Consider the following 21,675-nt stretch of genomic DNA (forward strand, 5'->3'; position numbering starts at 1 on the left):
GGGCCTGGGTTGAGTCTGGATTTCTTTGGGTGGTGCTGGTGTAGTAACTGTTCAGTCTTCTAGTCCATGGACACAGAATGTCTCTCCACTAATGGATGTCTTCTTAGTTCTTTCAGGAGTGTTTGTAAGAGTAAAATATTTTTAACTTTTTTTAAGTTTATTTGTTTATATTGAGAGAGGGAGAGAGAGAGAGAGAGAGAGAGAGAGCGAGCGAGCGAGCGAGCAAGCCGGGGAGAGGCAGGGAGAGAATCCCAACCAAGCAGGCTTCATGCTGTCAGTGCAGAGCCCGATGTGGGGCTCAGTCTTATGAACTGTGAGATCACGAACTGGGCCAAAATCAAGAGTCAGATGCTTAATCGACTGAGCCGGCAAGGTGCCACTGAAATTGTCCTTTAAAGATAATTCTGGGGCTTCTGGGTGGCTTAGTTGGTTGAATGTCCAACTTTGGCTCAGGTCATGATCTCACGGCTCTGGAGTTCAAGCCCAGCGTCGAGCTTTCTGCTGACAGCTCAGAGCCTAGACCCTGCTTCAGATTCTGTGTCTTCCTCTCTCTCTGCTCCTCCCCTGCTCACACTGTGTCTCTCTGTCAAAAATAAACATTAAAAAAAAAAAATTAAAGATAATTCTGTAATTTCGACCTTTTACTAGTGCTCTTTCCTAATTATTATTTTGTGGACACCACAGAATTCTTGAATTCTCTAAAATTTGAGTTAAGGTGTTTTTTCCTCTGTGAGTTTAGTTAGGTAAAGAATATAGGGCTACATCTGGAAACATGAGAGAAGTCTCCTCTGATGGCTTTTCCTGGTATCCCCAACACTTAGCTGTCCTTTATCCACTTTATTTTTATCCAGATAAGGTTGTAATTTATTTCCATTGATTTATTCAAGACTGTGATAGTTTAAGATTCTATTTTTCCAAATGAAAGAGAGCTCTCTGTTTAAATGAATTTTATTTTGTACTTTTCATTGTATATTCAATCCAGATGTGCTCAATATTATAGTAAGCACTTTCAAGGTATAAAAGGAATATTGGATGTATTCTGTGAGCTTTCAGTCACAGAGAAATGAGGCATGCACACAAAATAATGAGAAAGCAGTATATAGTTACGATTACCAATTACCAAAATAAAATCAGCAAATGAGTTAGTAAGTGGTATAGGACTAATTGTTGTGGCCTTGAGAGATCATAGATGTTTCAGTGAGAAAAGCTTATCTTGGGGTCAACCTTGACAAATGGGGGAAAAATTGAAAAACTGGAGCTCATTCTGTGTAGGGAAAAACAGAAGCAAATGCTTAAAAATATGAATAACTTCTGGGATTGGTGTACAGAGACCAACTTGATTCTAATGTATTATTTATGTTGGAAACAATATTGGAAATTTTCATATGCACAGTTCGGACTCATGTGTCTAAAGCACTGATAATTTGGATGTAACCTCAATGTGATAAGGAGACTAAGACTTCTGAGTGGGTTTTGGGCAAGAGGAAGGTTATTTTAGGATCTTTAATCTGGCAGCATTGTTTCCTCATAAATTATCACTATTAGATCGAAGGTGGACTTACACTGTTCAATGACCAGTTAATCATGGGTCTGTAGGAAATGTTGCTCAGAAGCTTTCCTGTGAATGGATAGGCAGTTGGCATGAGTATGATGCATATGGGGTGGGGGGTGGGGGGAGGTAGTGTTCAGTAACACCACTAAATTGACTGTTTTCATGTCTTACATTTGGACAGATTTATTGATGAGATTCTCATCCCTATGGTGCTAAAAAGAAAATATTTTTCCGTATTTATCGTGTTTGAAAGTCTTTACAATGGAGAACTTTATAGGTATTTTCTGAGATATGGGATGAACGTTCACGTTTTTTATGAGCATACTGATTTTGGTCTGCTTGACTCCTTAAAATGTTTTATGGTAGACTTAGAATTTTAATATTTAGAGAAAGGAAAAATGTATGCTGTTTTGCTAAAGCCTTTAACTGTGTGACCACAAAGCAGAATAACATTGGACATTACTCTGTTAGGTCTTTATCGGAGAGTAAAATTACGCTTTATTTGGAAAGTTTTGCCTAGGTATGAGACTGTTCACTATTTCTCAGGCTAAGTAAACATATAATAACTGCCTTAATAGAAAGAAAACAAGTTCCTGCTTCATAATGAAAAATATGTGAATCATAACAGAAAAATGGGAGATTACTGGAGACACTTAGCTTTCAAAGTTTTTGGAACATCATCCTTAAGTGCTTTAGGGATCAAGTAAAGGTCCGGAAAGATCAGCAGTTGAAAGTTTTTTGGACTTACCCTTTCATGTTATTAGTAATGGAAATAGTGCTTCTTAAATTGGGGTATTTATATAAAAACATACCTGTTAAATGGCACCATGGTATAAACTATGAGGATTTTGTAATGCTGCTTAAATATTTTCACATGACTTTGTTTTGAACTTCAGGATTCAGTTTTACATTTTGCTTGTTATGTGTAAGATTTGTGAACATCTTTGTTTAAAACATAAAATTCCTTCATCATGGGACACAAAGTTAATATTAAATATTTATGCTTTAGGCACTGTTGAGACAGATTATATGCATGTGTGTACTTTAGCTTATATGCTGCATTGATAGTGGTTAAAAGTATGACCCTACAGGCAATCTTTTCAAGCAGATAAAACTGTTGGGATGCTTTCCCAGGATGATGGGGTTTCCCTCCAGGCGTATCTCTTCAATGCGGTCCCGAATGTAACGGGTGTCGTTAGCCTTGCAGAATGTATCATCTGTGATTGAAGTTATGTTGTTAAACTAGAAAATAAAAGGAAAAAATTGTTCAGAAATTTGAAATCTACCTTTTGTATTCTATGTGATGGGATCTTACAGAATATTCTATCTAAAAAGTGGTTTTTAAAATACTGTACATCCTGTGTATCCTCAGGGCAATAAAACCCTCTGTGCAATCTGAGTCCCCTCACCCCCGCAGTTTAAGTCTGCAGTGTTGCTTTGGAAGACAGATTGCTTGCTCTTACAGTAACATCCATGTAGCAGAAAGCTCTAAGCATAAATAAGATTATACTGGCTGGAAAGACTCTCCTGCTTTTGAGTGTCATCTCGGAATGGGCACCGTGTCCTTATGTCCCTTTACAGAAAGAAACAGGACAAATGGGAAATGCTGTGATGCTGGAAGACCAATTTTAGTTCCTCTCAGTTCCTCTTCACTCTTCTGTTACCTCAACATGAGATCAAGTGGACAGTGTCCACTGCTGTTGGAGAAAGAGACACCAACCAGAGGTCGTAGCGCCCCCCACCCGCGGATGCCTCGGATCCATGTGTCACATTAACTAGGAGATGCCGCGTGCATGCCTGGCAACAGAGCCCACTCTAAGGGCAGAACTCACACCTTGGTTGCGGGTCCTCGGGGGGCTCGGGGGCTCTGGGCCTCTCTGGGCGGGGTGGGGTGGGGCTCTCAGGCCACCGAGTTAGTAATATTTGATGGGCATAATTTACATGTGGATAAATGAGCTTCCTAATGAGTCATAACATTGACTAATAGTAATTTACATTCACATCATCAGATATTATGAAAGGAGCAGTCCTACCTGAAGATGAATTACACGTAGACTTTCTGGTAAATTAAGAGGCACCGATTCCAGGGCGTTGTGGTCCAAGTACAGGAAGGAGAGGTTGTTCAGTTTCTGTAAGGAGAAGTTACTTCTGCTTGATCATCACTGAGGTCAGTACATTTTCACAGGACTCAAACTATGATATATGCACATGCGTCTACATGTGTGCACGTGTGCATGCATATACACATATGTGTACACATGTGTACATAGGTCCTGGTAATCAGTACTATCAATTGCTGCTTTGGTAGTTATTTGGTTTTAAGGGGTTTTTTTTGTTTCCCAAGTAGTGTATTTTGGGCCTTTATAAAGGGTGCTAAAGTCTTGCTGCACCCCCACATTTCTTTCCACTCATCGAACCACTGAGTACCCAGCCGTTCCCAGCCTCAGACCTCATGCTAGCTGCTGGGGCCATTTGACTTGTCTCATGAACAGCTAGTAAGGTCATTTCCTATGCAGGATTGAGCTTGGATCCTGGTGCTGCCATAACCTCTCTTGAACCTTTAGAACTTCTCATTTCACCTCCACCAGTTTCTAGCAAAATGGATATAGGCATATCTTGGACATAACGTGGGTTCGGTTCCAGAGGAACCACCACAATAAAGCGAATATTGCGATGAAGTGAGCCCAGTGTGTTTCTTGGTTTCCCATCGCATATGAAGTTATGTTTACACTATGATATAGTAGGTTATGTCTAAAAATGAATGCGCATACCTTAATTAAAATAATTTATTGCTAAAAAGGCTAGCCATCATCTGACGTTTCAGGGAGTTGTAATCCCTAATGACAGATCACCGTGACAAATGTAATAATAATGAAAAAGTTTAAAATATCGCACGAATTAGCAAAATGTGACCTGGAGACATAGTGAGCAAACGCTGTTAGCAAAGGGGCACCACTGGACTTGCTCACTGCGGCGTCAGCCCAAACCTTCAGTTCGTAAAGAGTGCAGTGTCTGTGAAATGCAGTAAAATGGTGCACAATAGAATGCTTTGTGCCTGTGCTCCTAAGAGACGCGCTTGGTAGTGAGATGTTTCTGGGGCAATTTATTAAATATTTAGCAAGGTATGACTTTCCCCTACTGGTCTGTATTGAGTTACTCTTCATGATCAGTAGACCGTTACTGTGTATCATTTTATAATAGGGCTTCAAGATGGAAAGCATGTGTAAAGTTCAGAGCACTCAAACACTCCGCCTGTGAAGCGTTGATCAGCTCCTGTAGGTCTTTAATATGTCAGTCAGAGGCTTACCAGCTGAAATTACTATATCTTCAAATTGTAAAGGTTTTTTATGTTTAAAGTGAGTCCTGTTTTGAAAAGTCTCCTAATAATCCTTAACTTCTGAGGAACTGTGATGTGCCTTCGCAGTGTCCCTTACAACTGAAAAGGGATTCCTTAAGTGTAAACGGGAAGAAAAGGAAAATGGAGTATTTTTACATTTTCTGACAGATTGTACGTGTGGACTAATTGTACCTTTGTGTGATTGTTATAAACTTGATGATATTTCATAGTGTTTCTATTAGATGTTATCATTAGAAGCCACAGACTTTACTTATGAATGAGGTCTACTGCCAGTAGCAGCCCAATCATCTGTTTATCTGGGGCTTCTTCCAGGACTGGGAATGAGTATATCACCTGTGCAGGTCTCAGCTGAGGCGGTAATTTCGCCGTAGACTGTGCATTTGGACACAACCTGGCTATGTAAATCAGAGTAGATCACCTTCCCTTTTTCCTGTACGTAGGTTTTCTTGAGTTACTAAATGAAGAAGTGTATTTGATTTGTACTGTATATAGAATTTTGTACTAGGTGCCGTTGTGGAATTCAAAAGAAGGGCTACCTACAGAATTTTATGGGCTGATACTTTTAAGTGGTAGAAGTAAAACTGAGCATTTACTTTTGGAACTGTATTTTCCGGCATTTGTAGAAACAGTTTTAAAATATAAAACAAAATTTTAGACCAGAGTTTCTCTTTCTTTTATCGTATTACCATTTGTATAAACTGATACTGTGTGTGGTCACAGTATACAAAACTTACTTTGAATGTATTTGCTTTGATTCCTCTACTCTTGATTTTGTTGTATTTTGCATTGAATAAAGTAAGCTTGGGAGGAAGAACTGGAAGTTTCAGTAGTTGGTTTTCAGCTAGTGTGAGTTCTTCTAACAGAGAAAGTTTTGAAAAAGTACCGTCTTCTATATCTTCAATCAAATTTCCCGTGAAATCAAGTCTTCTTAAGTTGGCTTGAAGGAAAAATACACAGAAAATATACAAAAAATATGAAGTTAAAGTCTCATTTATGTGGACTGAAGAAGAAGCACTGGTGTATCAGGTCATTCAAACACCTTTTATTTTAGTATCTAATAGTGTCTGTGATGAGTAGATCGGTAAATTTTGTTGAATAAATAGTGAGCATCCCTCTGTGCTTGACACCGATGGCCTTTGTCTCTTGAGCCCTAGAGTCTCAGGGTTGGAAGGGAACTTACAGTTAATGGAGTCCTTCCATCCTTCAGTGTTTGAATCCCCAGAATGCTGAGGTGGTTCGAAACAAACTGTGGTTGCAAATCATGGGAACTAAGCATGACTTTTTTTTTTTTTTTTTTTTTTTTGAGAGAGAGGGGCGCAATTGAGTGAGGGGGAGAGAGAGGGAGAGAGAGGAGAGGGAGAGGGAGAGAGAGAGAGAGAGAGAGAGAATGAGAGAGAGAATATCCCACAAGAGGCAGAGAGAAAGAGGGAGGGAGAGAAGAGCGGGGCTCACCCGATGCGGGGCTTGAGCTCACGAACCATGAGATCATGACCTGAGCCGTAGTCAGATGCTCAACAACTGAGCCGCACAGGCGCCTGAAGCATTACATTTGATTGAGTAGAATCATTGTAGGTATTGTTTTGGACTTTTCCGCAGAATGTTGCATTGTGATTGTAGATAAATTCTTAATCTCTCTATGCCTTATTGCTTAACAACAACAAACAGAAGTGTTCCCGAATTTGTTAAAGTGATGCAGACTGAGAGAGAAATTCAGTGCGTGTGTGTGTGTGTGTGTGTGTGTGTGTGTGTGTGAGAGAGAGAGAGAGAGAGAGAGAGAGAGAGACTTTTATTTGTCTGGGATGCTGAGGAACCTTGCTTCTCATTCCATATTTGAGGTAGTCACTGCAGACACTGAATTAGTGAATACGGACCCTTGCTCCCAGGGACTATAAAGGGTTAGGCTCCTTTGAGCCTCTGGTCACACATTTCTGTCAACCAATTAGTACAAAATTTTTTTTTTCTTTTTTTTTTTTTTTTTAATGTTTTTTTTTTTTTTCTTTTTTTTTTTTTTTTTGTTTTTTTTTTTTCATTTCTTTAGTTTTTACTAGACTCTCTTTCGTATGAGTATGAGAGTGGCAGAGATAGAGGGAGACACAGAATCTGAGTCAGATTCAGGCTCTGAGCTGTCAGCACAGAGCCCTACGTGGGGCCCGAACTCACGACCACGAGATCATGACCTGCGCTGAAGTTGGATGCTTAGCCAACTGAGCCAACCCAGGTGCCCCCTGTGTGTTTCTTTTTAAGAGCATTGCAGTTAGTGTGTATTATTGATATATTAACATTGAACTGACAGCTTCAGTTTCTGTGGGTCACACTTGAATGAAGATTACCTATGCAGTGTTTTCCCTGTGAGGCAACTTGGGAACACTGGACGGCTCTTCAGCACTGCACTTGGGGAGCGTTTTAAATAGCAAAAAGCACAAAAATGTAGAAAATGTGGCCCTAAGTAGACTGAACAGGACACCTCACAGTGTAAGAGCTGAAACAAAATGGCACAGGTCACCTTGTTCAGCTGCGGCTAGGTAACCCCAGTGTTCTGCCACTGTGTACGTGTCTGCAATGACTGTGGATGTTTCATGTACTGATTTTGGAGTCACAAATGCATGTGACCGCATAGGTGAGTGTATAGGTGTGGAGTCCAGAAGTGATGAGGAATAACCGTACTAGGGTCATTTGGGAGCCACCACCTGCAGCATGAATGCTGTTCCGGTTAATCTCATAAATGTGTAGTGGGGCCAGTGTGCATGTTTGGTGGGATTTTCTTCAGGGACTTGGCACCAGAGAAGTGGAGGGTTGTGCTGTGCTCACAGCAGTGCCCTGGAGGCAAGCTGTCGTGCGGTTTGACGGGATGTCAGAAGCATCCTGGGAAGGAGCGAAATGCATTAGTTCCACATGAGAACCATCTGAGGAGTTGGGTGGTATTTCATGATGACACCTGGGCCTCTCCCCAGACCTCAGTTGAAATCTCTGAAGACTAGGGCCTGGTACCATTGTTTTTTACAATATTTCCCCAGATGGGTTTAGTATACAGCCAGGTTTAAGAACCTTGAGTTAAAGCAAGGAAAGGGAGACTTTCTGCTTTTATCGTGGTGGCAGCATTGTGAAGAATGCATTCAGGTTGGAGAAGCACATTGGTCATACTGGTGCTCTTGATGGACCGAGGCAGATGGATCTCAGAGTCCTACGGCTAAGAAGGCGTCGTCGCCTATATGTTTGATGGGCTGTCAACATCGACATGAAAGGCACCAGTAAAGAAAGGTGATGGGGACCTTTGAATGGAGTGGAAAGGAGTCACCAACAAGCCTGTGGATGTTTGTGAAGTGTGGTGGATACTTAAACACTCCAGCGGTGACTACCCTAGATGTGACAGCCACAGGTGCCGAGAAGCTTGTGTTTTATGAGGCTAGCACTAACATGACTTAGTGTGAGTTATTTTATGTAAAGTTAACTTACGGATATCTGCAAAATCTTTTGCCGTCAACTTTTTGATCTTGTTGAATCGTGCGTAAAGATAGGCTGACTCCTTCGGCAAGGGTGGTACGGCATCAATGTCAACCTCCTCACAGTACACAGAGCCGCTTAAACACACACACAACAGGCACGTGGGCATTTCTAAGTCGGGAAACAAAATCATAAAAATATAAACTGTAATTTAAAAACATTTGTCCTCTAGTGGTAAAATTATTGCTATCATGAGTTTTCTCACTAATCTGAAAAAATATTTTACAGAATTAAAGGTGATAGCAGGAAGGTATCATGGTTGTGTTAGCCAGTGACCTGTATTGTACCTGATAACTGACCAGGATCTTATTTTAGATCCTGTAACCCCATATGTTTTTTATTCTCTATCATTTTAGCACTGAACATTTAATTGCTGAATTGATTTACATTTTCTGATTTGAATACTTAATGTTCATAAAGCAGAACATAAGGTAAACAAACATAAGCTTGATTCATCACTTGGTTTGGCACAGACACATTGCAGATGGATGACCGTAGCTAAGGAGCTTATAAACTACCAGGTAAGTAAGCAGACTATGCACTTGGACATGAGAGTGTCCCGGAAACAGCAGGGACCCCATTGTATATCCTCATCATACCTCTTTATCTTCTTCAGCCTGGAACAATGCCTTAGTCTTCATTGTTCATAACTTTAAAATTTTTGAATTTTAAGAACATTTTATTTGGGGGGACATTTATTTTGTAGAATGTCTTTCAATTAGGGTTTGTCTGAGGTTCCTAATTTTTGATAGAAATACGATGGAAATGGTGTTGGTTCTGCCATGCTGGGTATTGGGAAGCATGTGCTGTCTGCTTGACCCATTCCTTGATGATGCTCTCTTTGGTCTGCCATTAGGGAGTATCTTCTGAGAAAATACTTGGAGCTGCTAAACATCTGGTCTGTCACCAAACTGCCACCCAGTAATTTTATCATCTATTGATGGTTCTTACCTGAATTGTTTATTACTAGGATAGTTTCAAATTATGATTTTCTAATTCCATCATTCTTTCTATGTTAGTTGACAGCTGGTGCAGCGTGGAACATTCCCTTCATATTTATTTAGTTTTATCAGTTGAGTATGAACTTACGAATTCCTTATCCCATGGGTCATAGTAAGTTACCATCATATTTATTTTGATCATCAAATCGTCACAGATCAGCCAGTGTGAACTCTTTTAAGCTTTTTTTTTCTGTCACAGCTGTGTTCTGTTTAAATGACACTTAATAAATTACACATATTTCACTTGTGTAATTTATAACTTTCCAGCATTATGTATATACCCATGAAACCATTATTGCAATTGAAGTAATTGACGTAGTCATCACCCCAGAGTGTTGTCATGCTCTTTGTAATCCGTCCCTCCCAGCAACCACTCTGGTCTGCTTTCTGTCCATTCACAGCAGTTGGCATTTCCAAGAGAACCAAGCAGTATATCCTCTCATCGAGCTTCTTCCTCTCTGCATATCAGCAATTCATTCCTCTTTATTACTGAATAGTATTTCATTGTATTAATATATGCAGCTTGTATAGTCCTTCCTTATGGGCATTTGGGTTTTTAGTTTTGACTATTCCTTAGAAAGCTGCTGTGAACATTTATGTAGAATTTTTGTGGTTGTGATACTTGCGTTTCTCTTGAGTAAATACCTAACAGCAGAATGGCTGGGCCATCTTCTAGATGTGTGGCTTTTGAAGAAGGTCCCACACTGTTTTCCTTAAAGGTTATGCCATTTTATAGTCCCTTCAGCGCAGAAGGATTCTAGTTACTCCACATCCTCGTGCGCGTTCGGTACTATTAGACTTTTCACATAAGGCATGTTGTGGTATCTTGTGGTTTAATTTATATTTTCCTAATGACTGATGTGCTCAGCAATTTTTTTAAACTTATTTACCATCCACATATTTTTGGTAGAATGTTCATATCATTTGCCTATTTTTAATTTCTTTTCAATGTTCATCTACTTTTGAGAGCGACAGAGCATGAGCAGGGAGGGGCAGAGAGAGGGAGACACAATCTGAAACGGGGTCCAGGCTCTGAGCTGTCAGCACAGAACCTGATGCAGGGCTTAGACCCATGAACCATGAGACCATGACCCGAGCCAAAGTCAGTTGCTTAACCGACTGAGCCAACCAGGAGCCCCCCATTTGCCCCGTTTTTTTTTTTTTTTTATATTTATTATTTTTGAGACAGAGAGCACATGAGCGGGGGAGGGCAGAGAGAGCATAGAGGATCTGAAGCAGGCTCCAGGCTCTGACCTGACAGTAGAGAGCCAGATGTGGGGCTCGAACCCATGAGCCTGAGCCAAAGTTGGATGCTCAAACAACTGAGCCACTCATGTACCTATTTTTAAATGGTGATTTCATATTATTGTCACTGAATTATAAGAGTTTATATTGTAGATACAAGTTGTTTCTCAGATTTATGTTTAGCAAATGTTTTCCTTTATGTGGCTTGTCTTTTTGTTTTCTTATCAATGTCTTTTGAATAGCAAATATTTTTTATTTTCATGAAGAATAGTTGATTCCTTTATGGTTTGTGCTATTTGTCCTATATTTAAGAAATCTTTGCCAACCACTATCTTATCCTAGGTTTTCTTTTGAAGGTTGTATAGTCTAAGCTCTTGATGTTTAGGTTTGAGGTCCATTTTGAGTTAATTTTTATATATGGTGTCAGGAAAGTTCATCTTTTTAACTTACAGCTCTCAAGTTTTTCAGTACCATTTTTTGAAATGATTATCCTTTCCCCATTGAATTTCATTGACACCATTGTAAAAAACAAACAAACAAAAGTTGACCCTATTGTGTAAATGTATTCCTGGACTGTATTCTGTTTTGCTGATTTACTTGTTTTTTGTTTTTGTTTTCATTTTTGTCCATATATGTATGTTTATCTTTAGAGAAAGAGAGCACACACGAGGGGGGGGGAGGGGAGGGAGGGAGGGAAGAGAGAGAGAGAGAGAGAGAGAGAGGGAGAGAAAGAGAATCTTAAGCAGACTCCACGCTGAGCATGGAGCCAGAGATCATGACCTGAGCTGGAAATCAAGGGTCTAAAGCTCAACCAACTTAGCTTGTTTACTTGCTTATTTTTATGCTAATGCCACAATGACTTGCTTCCTGCAGCATTATAGTAAGTTTTCATATCAGGTGGTGTAAATCCTCCAACTGTATTCTTCAACATTGTTATGACTATTCTAAGCTCTTTGCATTTCCATATAAATTTCAGAGTCAGCCTCTTAATTTCAAAAAGACTGCTAAAAATTTAATTGGGATTGAGTTAAATCCTATAAATAAATTTGTGAAAAATTGACATCTTAATGATGCTGAGTTTTCTGATCCTTGAACATAATATATCCATATTTTTAGGTTGTCTTTAATTTCTCTCAGCATAGTTGTCTCGATTTCAGTGTGCAGGTCTTGTATGTCTCTTACAAATTTATACCTACATTTTGAAAAATAATTTTGATTGATTAAAATGTTAAATATCCCCATTATTCTTTAAGAACTCTCTTATTTTTTGGCATAATAAGATGTCTCAGAGCAGTCTTGCCTTTTCCCTGCCCCAAGCCTGATATCAGTTATTTCTTCAAGGAGTATTGGTTTCTTTTTGTGGAGACTGATATTTAGAAACCAAGATTTGAATGTTGATGTGCTCATTGCTGCTAGTATCTCATTGCTTCTAGGCTCTTTCCACAAGGACGGATGGGAGATATATATATATGTGTATTTGTCTGTTTCTCCGTATTTAATATACATATATACACAGGTATAAATGGGATATGTGGCATAGACATATACGTACATTCTTACATATGGACATAGATAAATACACCATACACACACACACCTCATGTGCATATACACATATACTCTCACATAGAGACAAAGGTGTATGCAGGCAAACCTCAGAGAAATTGTACATTTGGTTCCACTGCAGTAAAGTGAATATTGCAATAAAACAAGTCAGATGAACTTTTTGGTTTCCTGGTGCCTATAAACGTTGTGTTTATACCATACTGTAGTCTGTGAAGGGTGCAGTAGTAGTATATCTAACGACACAGTGTTCATACCTTAATTAGAGATGCTCTATTGTTGGGGAGCCTGGGTGTCTCAGTCAGTTAAGCGTCTGACTTCGGCTCAGGTCATGATCTCCTGGTTCGTGAGTTCGAGTTCTGCATCGGCCTGTCTGCTGTCAAGCACAGAGCCCACTTTGGATCGTCTGTCCCCCTCTCTCTGCCTCTCCCCTGCTCGCTCTCTCCTCTCTCAAAAAATAAATAAACATTAAAAAACACTCTACCGTTAAGAAATGCTAACCATTATCTCAGCTTCCAGCGAGCCACGATTTTTTTGCTGGTGGAGGGTCTTGCTTGATGTTGATGGCTGCTGACCCTACAGGGTGGTGGCAGCTGTGGCCATTTCTGAAAATAAGACAACTGTGACGTTTGCCACGTTGACTGACTCTTCTCTCAAGAATGATTTCTCTGTAGCACGTGATGCTGTTTGGTAGCATTTTACACACAGAACTTCCTTCAAAACCGGAGTCTATCCTGTCACACCCCGTCCGCTGCTTTGTCAGCTAAGTTCGTGTGATATTCTCAATTCTGTGTTGTCATTTTGACACTCTCCACAGCATCGTCACCAGGAGCACACTCCGTCTCAGGAAACCACTTTCTTTGTTCATCCACGGGAAGCAAGTCCCCATCCGTTGGAGTTGTATCCTGGGGTGGCCCAGCTCCCTGCCGTCTTCAGGCCCCCCTTCGGCTTCCGGTTCTCCTGTTGCCACACGTCTGCGGTGACTTCCTCCCCTGGAGTCCTGAACCCCTCAAAGTCCTCCCTGGGGCTGGAACCAGCTTCTTCCCAACTCCTGTTCGTGTTGAATCGTGACCTCTTCCCACGAATCCCCAGTGTTCTTCATGACATCTAGGATGGTGACTCCTTCCCAGGATGTTTTCAGTTTACTCTGCCCAGATCCATCAGAGCAATCGGTGTGTATGGCAGCTATGAGCTCACGAAAGGTGTCTCTTAACTAATGAGACTTGGAGGTCAGAATTACCCCTCGATCCATGGGCTGCAGAATGGTGGTGGTGTTGGCAGCAGGCGTGAAAGCAACAGTAATCTCATTGCTCGTCTCCATCAGAGCGCTTGGGTGACCAGGTGCAATGTCTTTGAGCAGTAATCTTTGGGAAGGAACCTTTTCTCCTGAGCAGCAGGTCTCAACAGTGGGCTTGAACCAGTCGGTCAACCGTGTTGTGGACAGATCTGCTGTCCGCCAGGCTTTGTTGTTCCAAGTAAAGAGCACGGGCGGGGGAGATTTTGCGTGATTGCTACGGGCTTAGGGTTTTCAGAATGGCCAGGGAGCTTCCACCTGGCTTCCACCTCAAGTCACCAGCTGCATCCGCTCCTGAGCAGAGTCCGCCTGTCCCTGGAGGCTTTGAAGCCAGGCACTGACTTCTCCTCTCCAGCCATGAAAATCCTAGGTGGCACCTTCTTCCGGCAGAAGCCTCTTTCATCTGCATGGAAAGTCTGCTGTTTAGTGTGAGCACCTTCCTGAGTCCTCTCGGCCAGATCTTCCGGATAATTCCGGCAGCTTCTGCATCAGCACGTGCTGCCTCACCTTGCACTTGGGCGTCACAGAGAGAGCTTCTTTCCCCAAACCTCCTGAACCAACCTCTGCTAGCTCCTACCTCTTCTGCTCCTTCCTTACCCCCTCAGCCTTCGCCGGATCGAAGAGTCTGGGCCTTGCTCTGGGCGAGGCTTTGGCTGAAGGGAACGTCGTGGCCGCTTTGATCTCCCATCCAGACCGGCCAGACTTCCTCCATATCAGCAGTCAGGCTGTTTCCCTTGCTTATCACCCACCCGTGTGTCCACTGGAGTGGCGCATGCGTGCGGTGTCCTTCAAGGACTCTTCCTGTGCCTTCACAACTTGGCCACCTGTTTGGCACAAGTGGCCTAGATTTCAGCCTGGCTTGGGTTTCGCCCTGTCTTCCTTACGAAGCTTAATCTTTTCTGGCTTGTGACTGAACGTGAGAGACGCGTGACTCCTCCTTTCACTTGAACGCTTGGGGGCCGTTGTGGGGTTCTGAGTGGGCCTAATGTCAGTACTGTTGTGTCTCAGGGAATGGGGAGGCCTGAGGAGGGGGCAGAGATGCAGGGGGGGACAGGTGAGCAGCCAGAACGCGACAGTTCATCAGTTACCAGTTCAAGTTTATCAGTTAAGTTCACCATCTTATATGGCTTGGCTCGCGGTGCCTCAGCTTAGCATGGTAACATCAAAGATCACAGATCACCGAAACAAATATAATAATGGTGAACAAGTTTGGAAAAATGGTGCCAAAAGACTTGTTCCACACACGGTTGCCGTAAACCTTCCATTTGTGAAAAATGCAGTGTCTGTGGAGCGCAATGAAGCGAGGCGCAGCAGAACAAGGCATGCCTGTACCTATTTCTGTATCTGCGTACAGGCCACGAGTTGGTGCCGATCTCTTGCTTCCAGTCCAACTCCACAGTGTTCACTCTGGGCTTCCCCCACCACGTCTGTAGCACCTTCTCTGACCGAGAAACCTGGCTCTCATTATCCAGCGTATATACCTCACTCAGTGCTAGGCCTCACATTAAGGGGTTTCATCGCTGTGGACCTGCATCGCCGTGGAAAAGAAACCTGCTTGCTGGAATGTCAATGTTTATCCATTCTGTTTTGTCTATAGCCTGGAGTTAAAGGTTACTTGGGTTAATTTTTCTTTTCACTTTAGTGTGTTACTCATTTGAAATGAAATTGTTTCTATTTGTATGCCAGTTTTTTTTATCTTATCCTTGTATATTTTATTTATAAATGTAATTGTTTACGTATATGAACTATAACCTTGTTCAAAGCCAAATCTACGGGGGCGCCTGGGTGGCTCAGTTGGTTGAGTGTCTGACTCCGGCTCAGGTCATGATCTCACAGTCTGTGGTTTTGAGCCCCGCGTCGGGTTCTGTGCTGATAGCTCAGAACCTGGAGCCTGCTTTGGATTCTGTGTCTTCCTCTGTCTCTCTCTCTCTGTCCCTCTCCCACTTGTGCTCGCTCTCGCTCTCTCTCTCTCTCTCTCTCTCTCTCACACACACACACACACACACACACAAATAAACTTAAGTAAATAAAATCTTACAAAAAAAAATAAAACCAAATCTACAGAGAAAGTGTATACTTAGAGAAGTTCCACACTCCTGTTCCCCCACCCCACCAACGTCCATCTCTCCCTCCTTGCCACCCCTGGTCCCATGTGTAACCTGTGGGTAACTAGTTGCCACAATTAAATTACCTTTCTTGAATGTCGTTTCACACAAGTGAGCTGATGCATGTATATTTTCTTGTGTCTCTTTCTTTCTTGGATGAAAGGCAGCATACTGTAGCTACTCCTTTGCACTTTGGGTTTTCTTGTATAATATATTCTGGAAATCACTTCATGTTAGTTCATAGAGATCTTCCTTGTTTATTTTTACAACTGCATAGTATGCCCTTGCGTGGACTTGCCGTACATTATTCAACCTCCCTTCAGTGTTTGGGCAGTTAGATTGTTGCCAGAGTTTTGTGTTTGCAGGCAGTGTTCCAGTGATGTTTGCATATGTATTTTCTCCCTCGTGGAGGTGTATCTCTAGGGTGAATTCCTAGAAGTTGATTGCTACGTCACAAAGTAAGTGCATACCGGCCTTGTTAGATATTGCCAAATTCCTGTCCAAAAGCATGGTACTTACTTGTATTTCTGCCAGCAGTGTATGAGGGTCTTTGATACCCCAAGGCCTTGCCAATGGATTATATAGGTTTAATGTCACAGTTTTAATTTTTGTCCATCAGATAGGTTAAAAATGTTTGTGTCTCGATATAATTTAAATTTACATTTCTGTATGTGTGAGATTGAACGTCTTCTCATATGTTTAAGGGCCATTTTTATATCACTTTGTGAATTGCCGATTCATCTTCTGGTTTTACCAATGGATTTTTTGCCATTTTCTTTTTTCTGGCTTTTTATATGTTCTTTATAAATTAGAGATATTAACTTTTTTTCTATTTTTCTCATTTTTCAGTTGTGCTTGACTTCATTTATGATGCTGTTTCCCATGGAAAAGTTTCATTTCATGGGATCAAATTTATTGATCTTTTCTATTATTTTCTCTGGATTATGAGGCATCGCACACACAGTTTATCTTCTAGTATTTACATCATTTCACTTTTTACATTTTGACCCTAATTTATTTGGAGGGGTTTATTTTTCTGTGAAAAGTGTGGATCTAACAGTATCCCTTTTCCATTGACTATTCAGTTGTCCAACAACATATTTTATTTATTTTTAAAGTTTTTTAAAGTTTTTATTTAAATTCCAGTCAGTTAACATACAGTGTGATATTACATTCAGGGTTCAACACCATTTTTAAAAAATACCATCTGTAGGGCTCCCGGCTGGCTCAGTCGGTGGAACGTGTGACTCTTGTTCTCAGGGTTGTAAGTTTGAGCCCCATGATGGGTAGAGATTAAAAATAAAATCTTTAAAAATACCATCTTTGCTTCAGAAGTGATTTAAGATGCCTTATTTATTATATACTAAGTTTCTACATGTGTTTCTGTTTTTCTGAATTTTGTATGCTATTCATATACCAGTATCACACGTATTTAAGTATAGAGACATTGAAGTATATTCTAATGTAGTATGTCTGGTTTCTGCAGATACCTGCCATTTTTCAGTGATTCCCTGAAACCTGATTCCATGCAGGTTTGATTTTTCTACATGAACTTGAGAATCCTCCTTACCAGCTCTTTAAAGCAGTTTATTGTTACAAATTTAGGAAGAGCTGACATCTTTACGATGCTGAGTCATCCTATCCAAGGGCAAGGGATGTCTTACTAATTAGTGTCTGATTTTATTTCATGTTGTCCTGTGAAATGTCCTGTGAAATGCTGTTCCATGATAGAACAAAAATAAACCAAATAGGTAGGAGTTATTGAGGAGGACTGTGTTATTTTGTACATTTTCTGTTGTTTTAATTAAAATGTATATTACAATTATTCATGTATAAGCCATCTTTATGTCTTCTGTGAGTTTCTTGAAGTTAAGAATTATATTTTATTTCCCTTACCCCCAGGCTGTACATAGTATTTGTAAATAGTTGATGTTAAATAACGTTTCTTGAAGGGATTTTATATAGACAGAAGCACACTCTGTAGAGGCTAAACTTGTACTTTGGTTATTCTTGAATGTTCCTGTTCCATGTTTGTCATTCAAAATGTGGGATGGCCAAGGGATACAGGAGTACTGGTGCATAGGGGCACTTGTACCCCAATGTTTGTAGCAGCACTCTCAACAATAGCCAAATTATGGAAAGAGCCGAAATGTCCATCAACGGATGAACGGATAAAGAAATCGTGGTTTATATACACAATGGAGTACTACATGGCAATGAGAAAGAACGAAATATGGCCCTTTGTAGCAACGTGGATGGAACTAGAGAGTGTGATGCTAAGTGAAATAAGCCATACAGAGAAAGATAGATACCATATGTTTTCACTCTTATGTGGATCCTGAGAAACTTAACAGAAACCCATGGGGAGGGGAAGGAAAAAAAAAAAGAGGTTAGAGTGGGAGAGAGCCAAAGCATAGGAGACTCTTAAAACTGAGAACAAACTGAGGGTTGATGGGGGTGGGAGGGAGGGGGGGGGGTGGGTGATGGATATTGAGGAGGGCACCTTTTGGGATGAGCACTGGGTGTGGTATGGAAACCAATTTGACAATAAATTTCATATATTGAAAAAAAAAAACAAAAAAAACAAAATGTGGGATGGCAAATGATGTGCACTCCCAACATACCAGCTGACGTTATCACTGGAGATAAAATTCCGCTGTTTGAATTTACTGTATCCTAAGGCCATTTTTTACTACTCTAAGGAATAAAGTTCCATAAAAACCTATTTATGACTGTTCTTTGTGAGACACGAGATGACATGGTATGCATACTTACCGTCACTTTCTTTTTTGGGGATGGTGGTGTTACACTCTCATCTTTTTGTAACTGAACACTTTTCTCATCGGGTAATATCACAGTTTCTTTTTCCTATTTGAAAAATAAAAATTTGTTATCAGGTGTGATAAAGTCTGATTTTGACTATAAAACTGAGAGTCATAGGCAACACCTGCCTTCTCATGGTCATAGTGGCATTTCTTTTGTGCTACAGTAAGATTTTGTGTATTGTTCATTAAACTTATAAGGTAAATATTTGTTTACCTTGTTTGTACTCCAGACTGTCAACTCCTTGAGTAAAAGAACTAGGTCTTTTTAATTTTTTTTTATCTCCAAAACCCTATCTCAGTGCCTTTGCCTTCTATATGTTGAATATATTGAAATTCCAAATGGGAGCTGGAGGGAACTCTCCAACACAGAATGAAAGTTTTTCCGAGTTGCAGCCTGAAATGAGACCATCTTCATGTAGGGTAGGTCTCTTAATTATTCTTCATGGTCTTGTCTCTTTCTTTCTTTCTCTCCCTTTCTTTCTTCTTTTCTTTCTTCTTTCTTTCTTTCTTTCTTTCTTTCTTCTTTCTTTCTAATTTGAGAGAGAGAGAACTGGAGAGAAGGGCAAAGGGAGAGAGGGAGAGAATCTTAAGCAGGCTCCACGCTCAGCATGAAGCCCAATGCAAGGCTGGATCCCACGACACTGGGATCATGTGTGGTCTTGTCTTAATTGAGTTCCTGATTCCAGATTCTACCATGTTCAACAGGATTGAGGCACTAGTCACGTCGCATGTGTTGGACATAGAGTAAGCTTTTGGCCTCTTCTGCAAGTGACCCTTCATTACCTCATGCCTGAACAACACCCTGGCACTTGGAGCCCTTTTATTCTCCTCTGCCTACCCCATTTGGACCCCCAGTCCAGACTGTTTGCTCTGGGGGTCTGTATCACTCTTTCCTATCTTGGGAGAGAACATTTTCTGCCATTAGACTAACATAGGTTGCATGGGGCCCCAGTCTGTGCCCTCCAGAATCATGTTACCCTTCATGTCCATCTTGACTCCTTTATTCTCCCAAGTGGGTTCTGTTGGAACAGCCCCTCCACTTAAGTACTGTTGAATTCTACTCTGCTCCACAATTACCTTAGTCCCTATATTTGTATTAAGAGCATAGACTTCTAATGCAATGTAGAGAAAAGAAGCAAAGAACTTACTAGCTACTTTTTAGGGACCATGGAATTTTGAAGGGTTTTTTTTTGTTTTTTTTTTTTTTTAACTGATTGATAGATTCTAATCATCCATGTGAGCCAATAGCTTATTGGTACGATAGGCCTTTTTTAAAAATCTGGAGCTATGACTAGTGATATCTATCTTTTTTCTCTTAATGTTGGGCAAAAATAATACTCAGCATATTAACCAACTCCATTGAAAGAAATTACAGTGTTAACATTTAGTCATTGTGCACTGAAGAAAAGCAGTCAACATTGTTATATATTTGGCTGCATTTTTCATTTTCCATTCTGTCTGTGTATGTGAGACACATACATGCACACGCACACACCGTAGGCAGGACCAGATACTTATGTGCTGCATTAACTTTTTCCTTACCCAGCGTTCATTTCTGCGTGCCAAGAAAACCGCAAGTAATTACTCAGCCTGTGCAAGTGGAGTACGAAAGATGTAATATGAAGTCATCCCTGTAGAATATTAACTCAAGGACAATTTACAGTCACTTGATACAAATTGATAAGAGTCTGAGTCTTTGAAACTGATTAAAAATTAAGCCCCACCTTAAGGAGTTTTTCATTTTTTGGTAACTTACATAGTTGGCATATGTAAGTGAAATGCTATAGACCCCAAAATAAGTATGTAATTCCATGAACCACTTCTTCCTAAATTAATAAATCTTAAGCTGGTAATCCAAGATTGTTTCTCCTAATACACAATTTCTCCTATTTTATTTGGAGGCAATATAATATGCACATATAGGGCGTTTTATAACATTACTTAGAAATCCTCAACCAGTAAGAGATCATCTTAAAGTTTAGTTTTCCTTAAATTTTGTTTTGGTTGCTATAGATACTGTTTGGTTACCATAGATTCTTTTTATTAATTTGGGAGGCATGCATACCTCCCCAAAGTATAATCCTGGAGACAGTTTTTTGAATTACTTTCAGTCATTACAAGTGCTTTTTCTTTCCCCTTTTCAGACACATTAAAAAAAAAACCAAAAACATGCATCTAAATGGGTGACTGTTTCAGAAGTTAAATTTAGAGTAGAAATAAAGTACCTTAATATTTTTTCTGTCCAGATATTTATCCTCAGAATCTTGACTAAACAAGGTTTCTTCAGAATGATCTGTCTCATAGTGATAGGTGATGCGTGGGTCCTGCTGAGCTGGTGGTGCCAGCTTTATCAGAGGCACGGACAGGAGCAGGAGAAGCACAGACTGCAGCATCGTCATGCTAGCAGAAGTCCAGGTGCCTGGAGTTCATGAGCTGGTGGCCTGCTGACTGCGGGACAATGCTCTCTTTTTCCCTGGAAGTAAAAACGCAGACCTTCGAAGCAATATTTAAAAGCTTAGAGGACTTTTTGGCAGGGTGTACGCAGTAGGGGCCAGAGAACAAGTATTTAACCCTTAGTGATCTTTAATTAGATGCTGAAAGTTTCTATGTATCAGTGACATTCTTAAAAAATAGTCTCAGAAAGTGGTTTTATTTCTTTTTCTGTCAAAACCCAAGTAATGTTGATAATTTCAGTTTCTTAATAGTTAGATGCTGTAAACAAGGTCCTTGTAAGCAACGGAAATCTTAGGATACCTGTAGTATAAATAGTTAAGACTCATGATCCTGCCTCATGTGAGTTAAAAATATCATATTTCAACTTTGCTATTTTATAAGAACTCTTGATTTGTAATGGTATGAGTTTCTATAAGTTCCAAGAGTTTTGGAACTTAAACTTTAAATTTAACATGAAAAGTAGTTATTAACACTTTCAGGTGATAAAGCATATATGAAAACGTTTTTGATTTTTTTAGTTTTGCCGTTTTCATAGATACTCTTCTTGTTTAATAACATTGTTTTTAAATTTAAACTACGAAAAACACAAAAATAGTATTGCAGACTAGAAAAAATAGAGAACTGTAATCAAGGATTTGGGGGAAGGAGATGGGGAGGAATCTGTTAGGTTCGTCAGTGATGCACATTTCAGACAGAATCCCCCAGAATTGCTGGTGCTGCATTGTGGATGCCAGTTTGTCAAAAATCAGTGGCTAAAAAGCCTGGTTTTGTGACTTT

The 21,675-nt window shown here is 40.4% G+C and overlaps 2 protein-coding genes across 3 annotated transcripts in view; one reads left to right on the forward strand and one right to left on the reverse strand.

The window, feature by feature from the left end:
- Window positions 1-21,675, forward strand: part of LOC115500051 (centromere protein P) — a 230,225-nt gene that overhangs the window by 61,503 nt on the left and 147,047 nt on the right. The gene's annotated exons all lie outside the window — the stretch shown is intronic.
- OGN (osteoglycin) lies at window positions 925-20,843 on the reverse strand. Its single transcript, XM_030294368.1, has 7 exons — window positions 20,670-20,843; window positions 18,401-18,487; window positions 16,868-16,874; window positions 8,364-8,522; window positions 5,645-5,847; window positions 3,586-3,681; window positions 925-2,794 (listed from the first exon to the last, which is right to left on the reverse strand). The coding sequence occupies exons 1-7, from the start codon at window positions 20,841-20,843 to the stop codon at window positions 2,624-2,626; spliced, it is 897 nt and encodes a 298-aa protein (XP_030150228.1). The 3' UTR covers window positions 925-2,623.

Source organism: Lynx canadensis, chromosome D4, assembly GCF_007474595.2.
Source record: "Lynx canadensis isolate LIC74 chromosome D4, mLynCan4.pri.v2, whole genome shotgun sequence".
In the NCBI taxonomy this organism is placed as follows: domain Eukaryota; kingdom Metazoa; phylum Chordata; class Mammalia; order Carnivora; family Felidae; genus Lynx; species Lynx canadensis.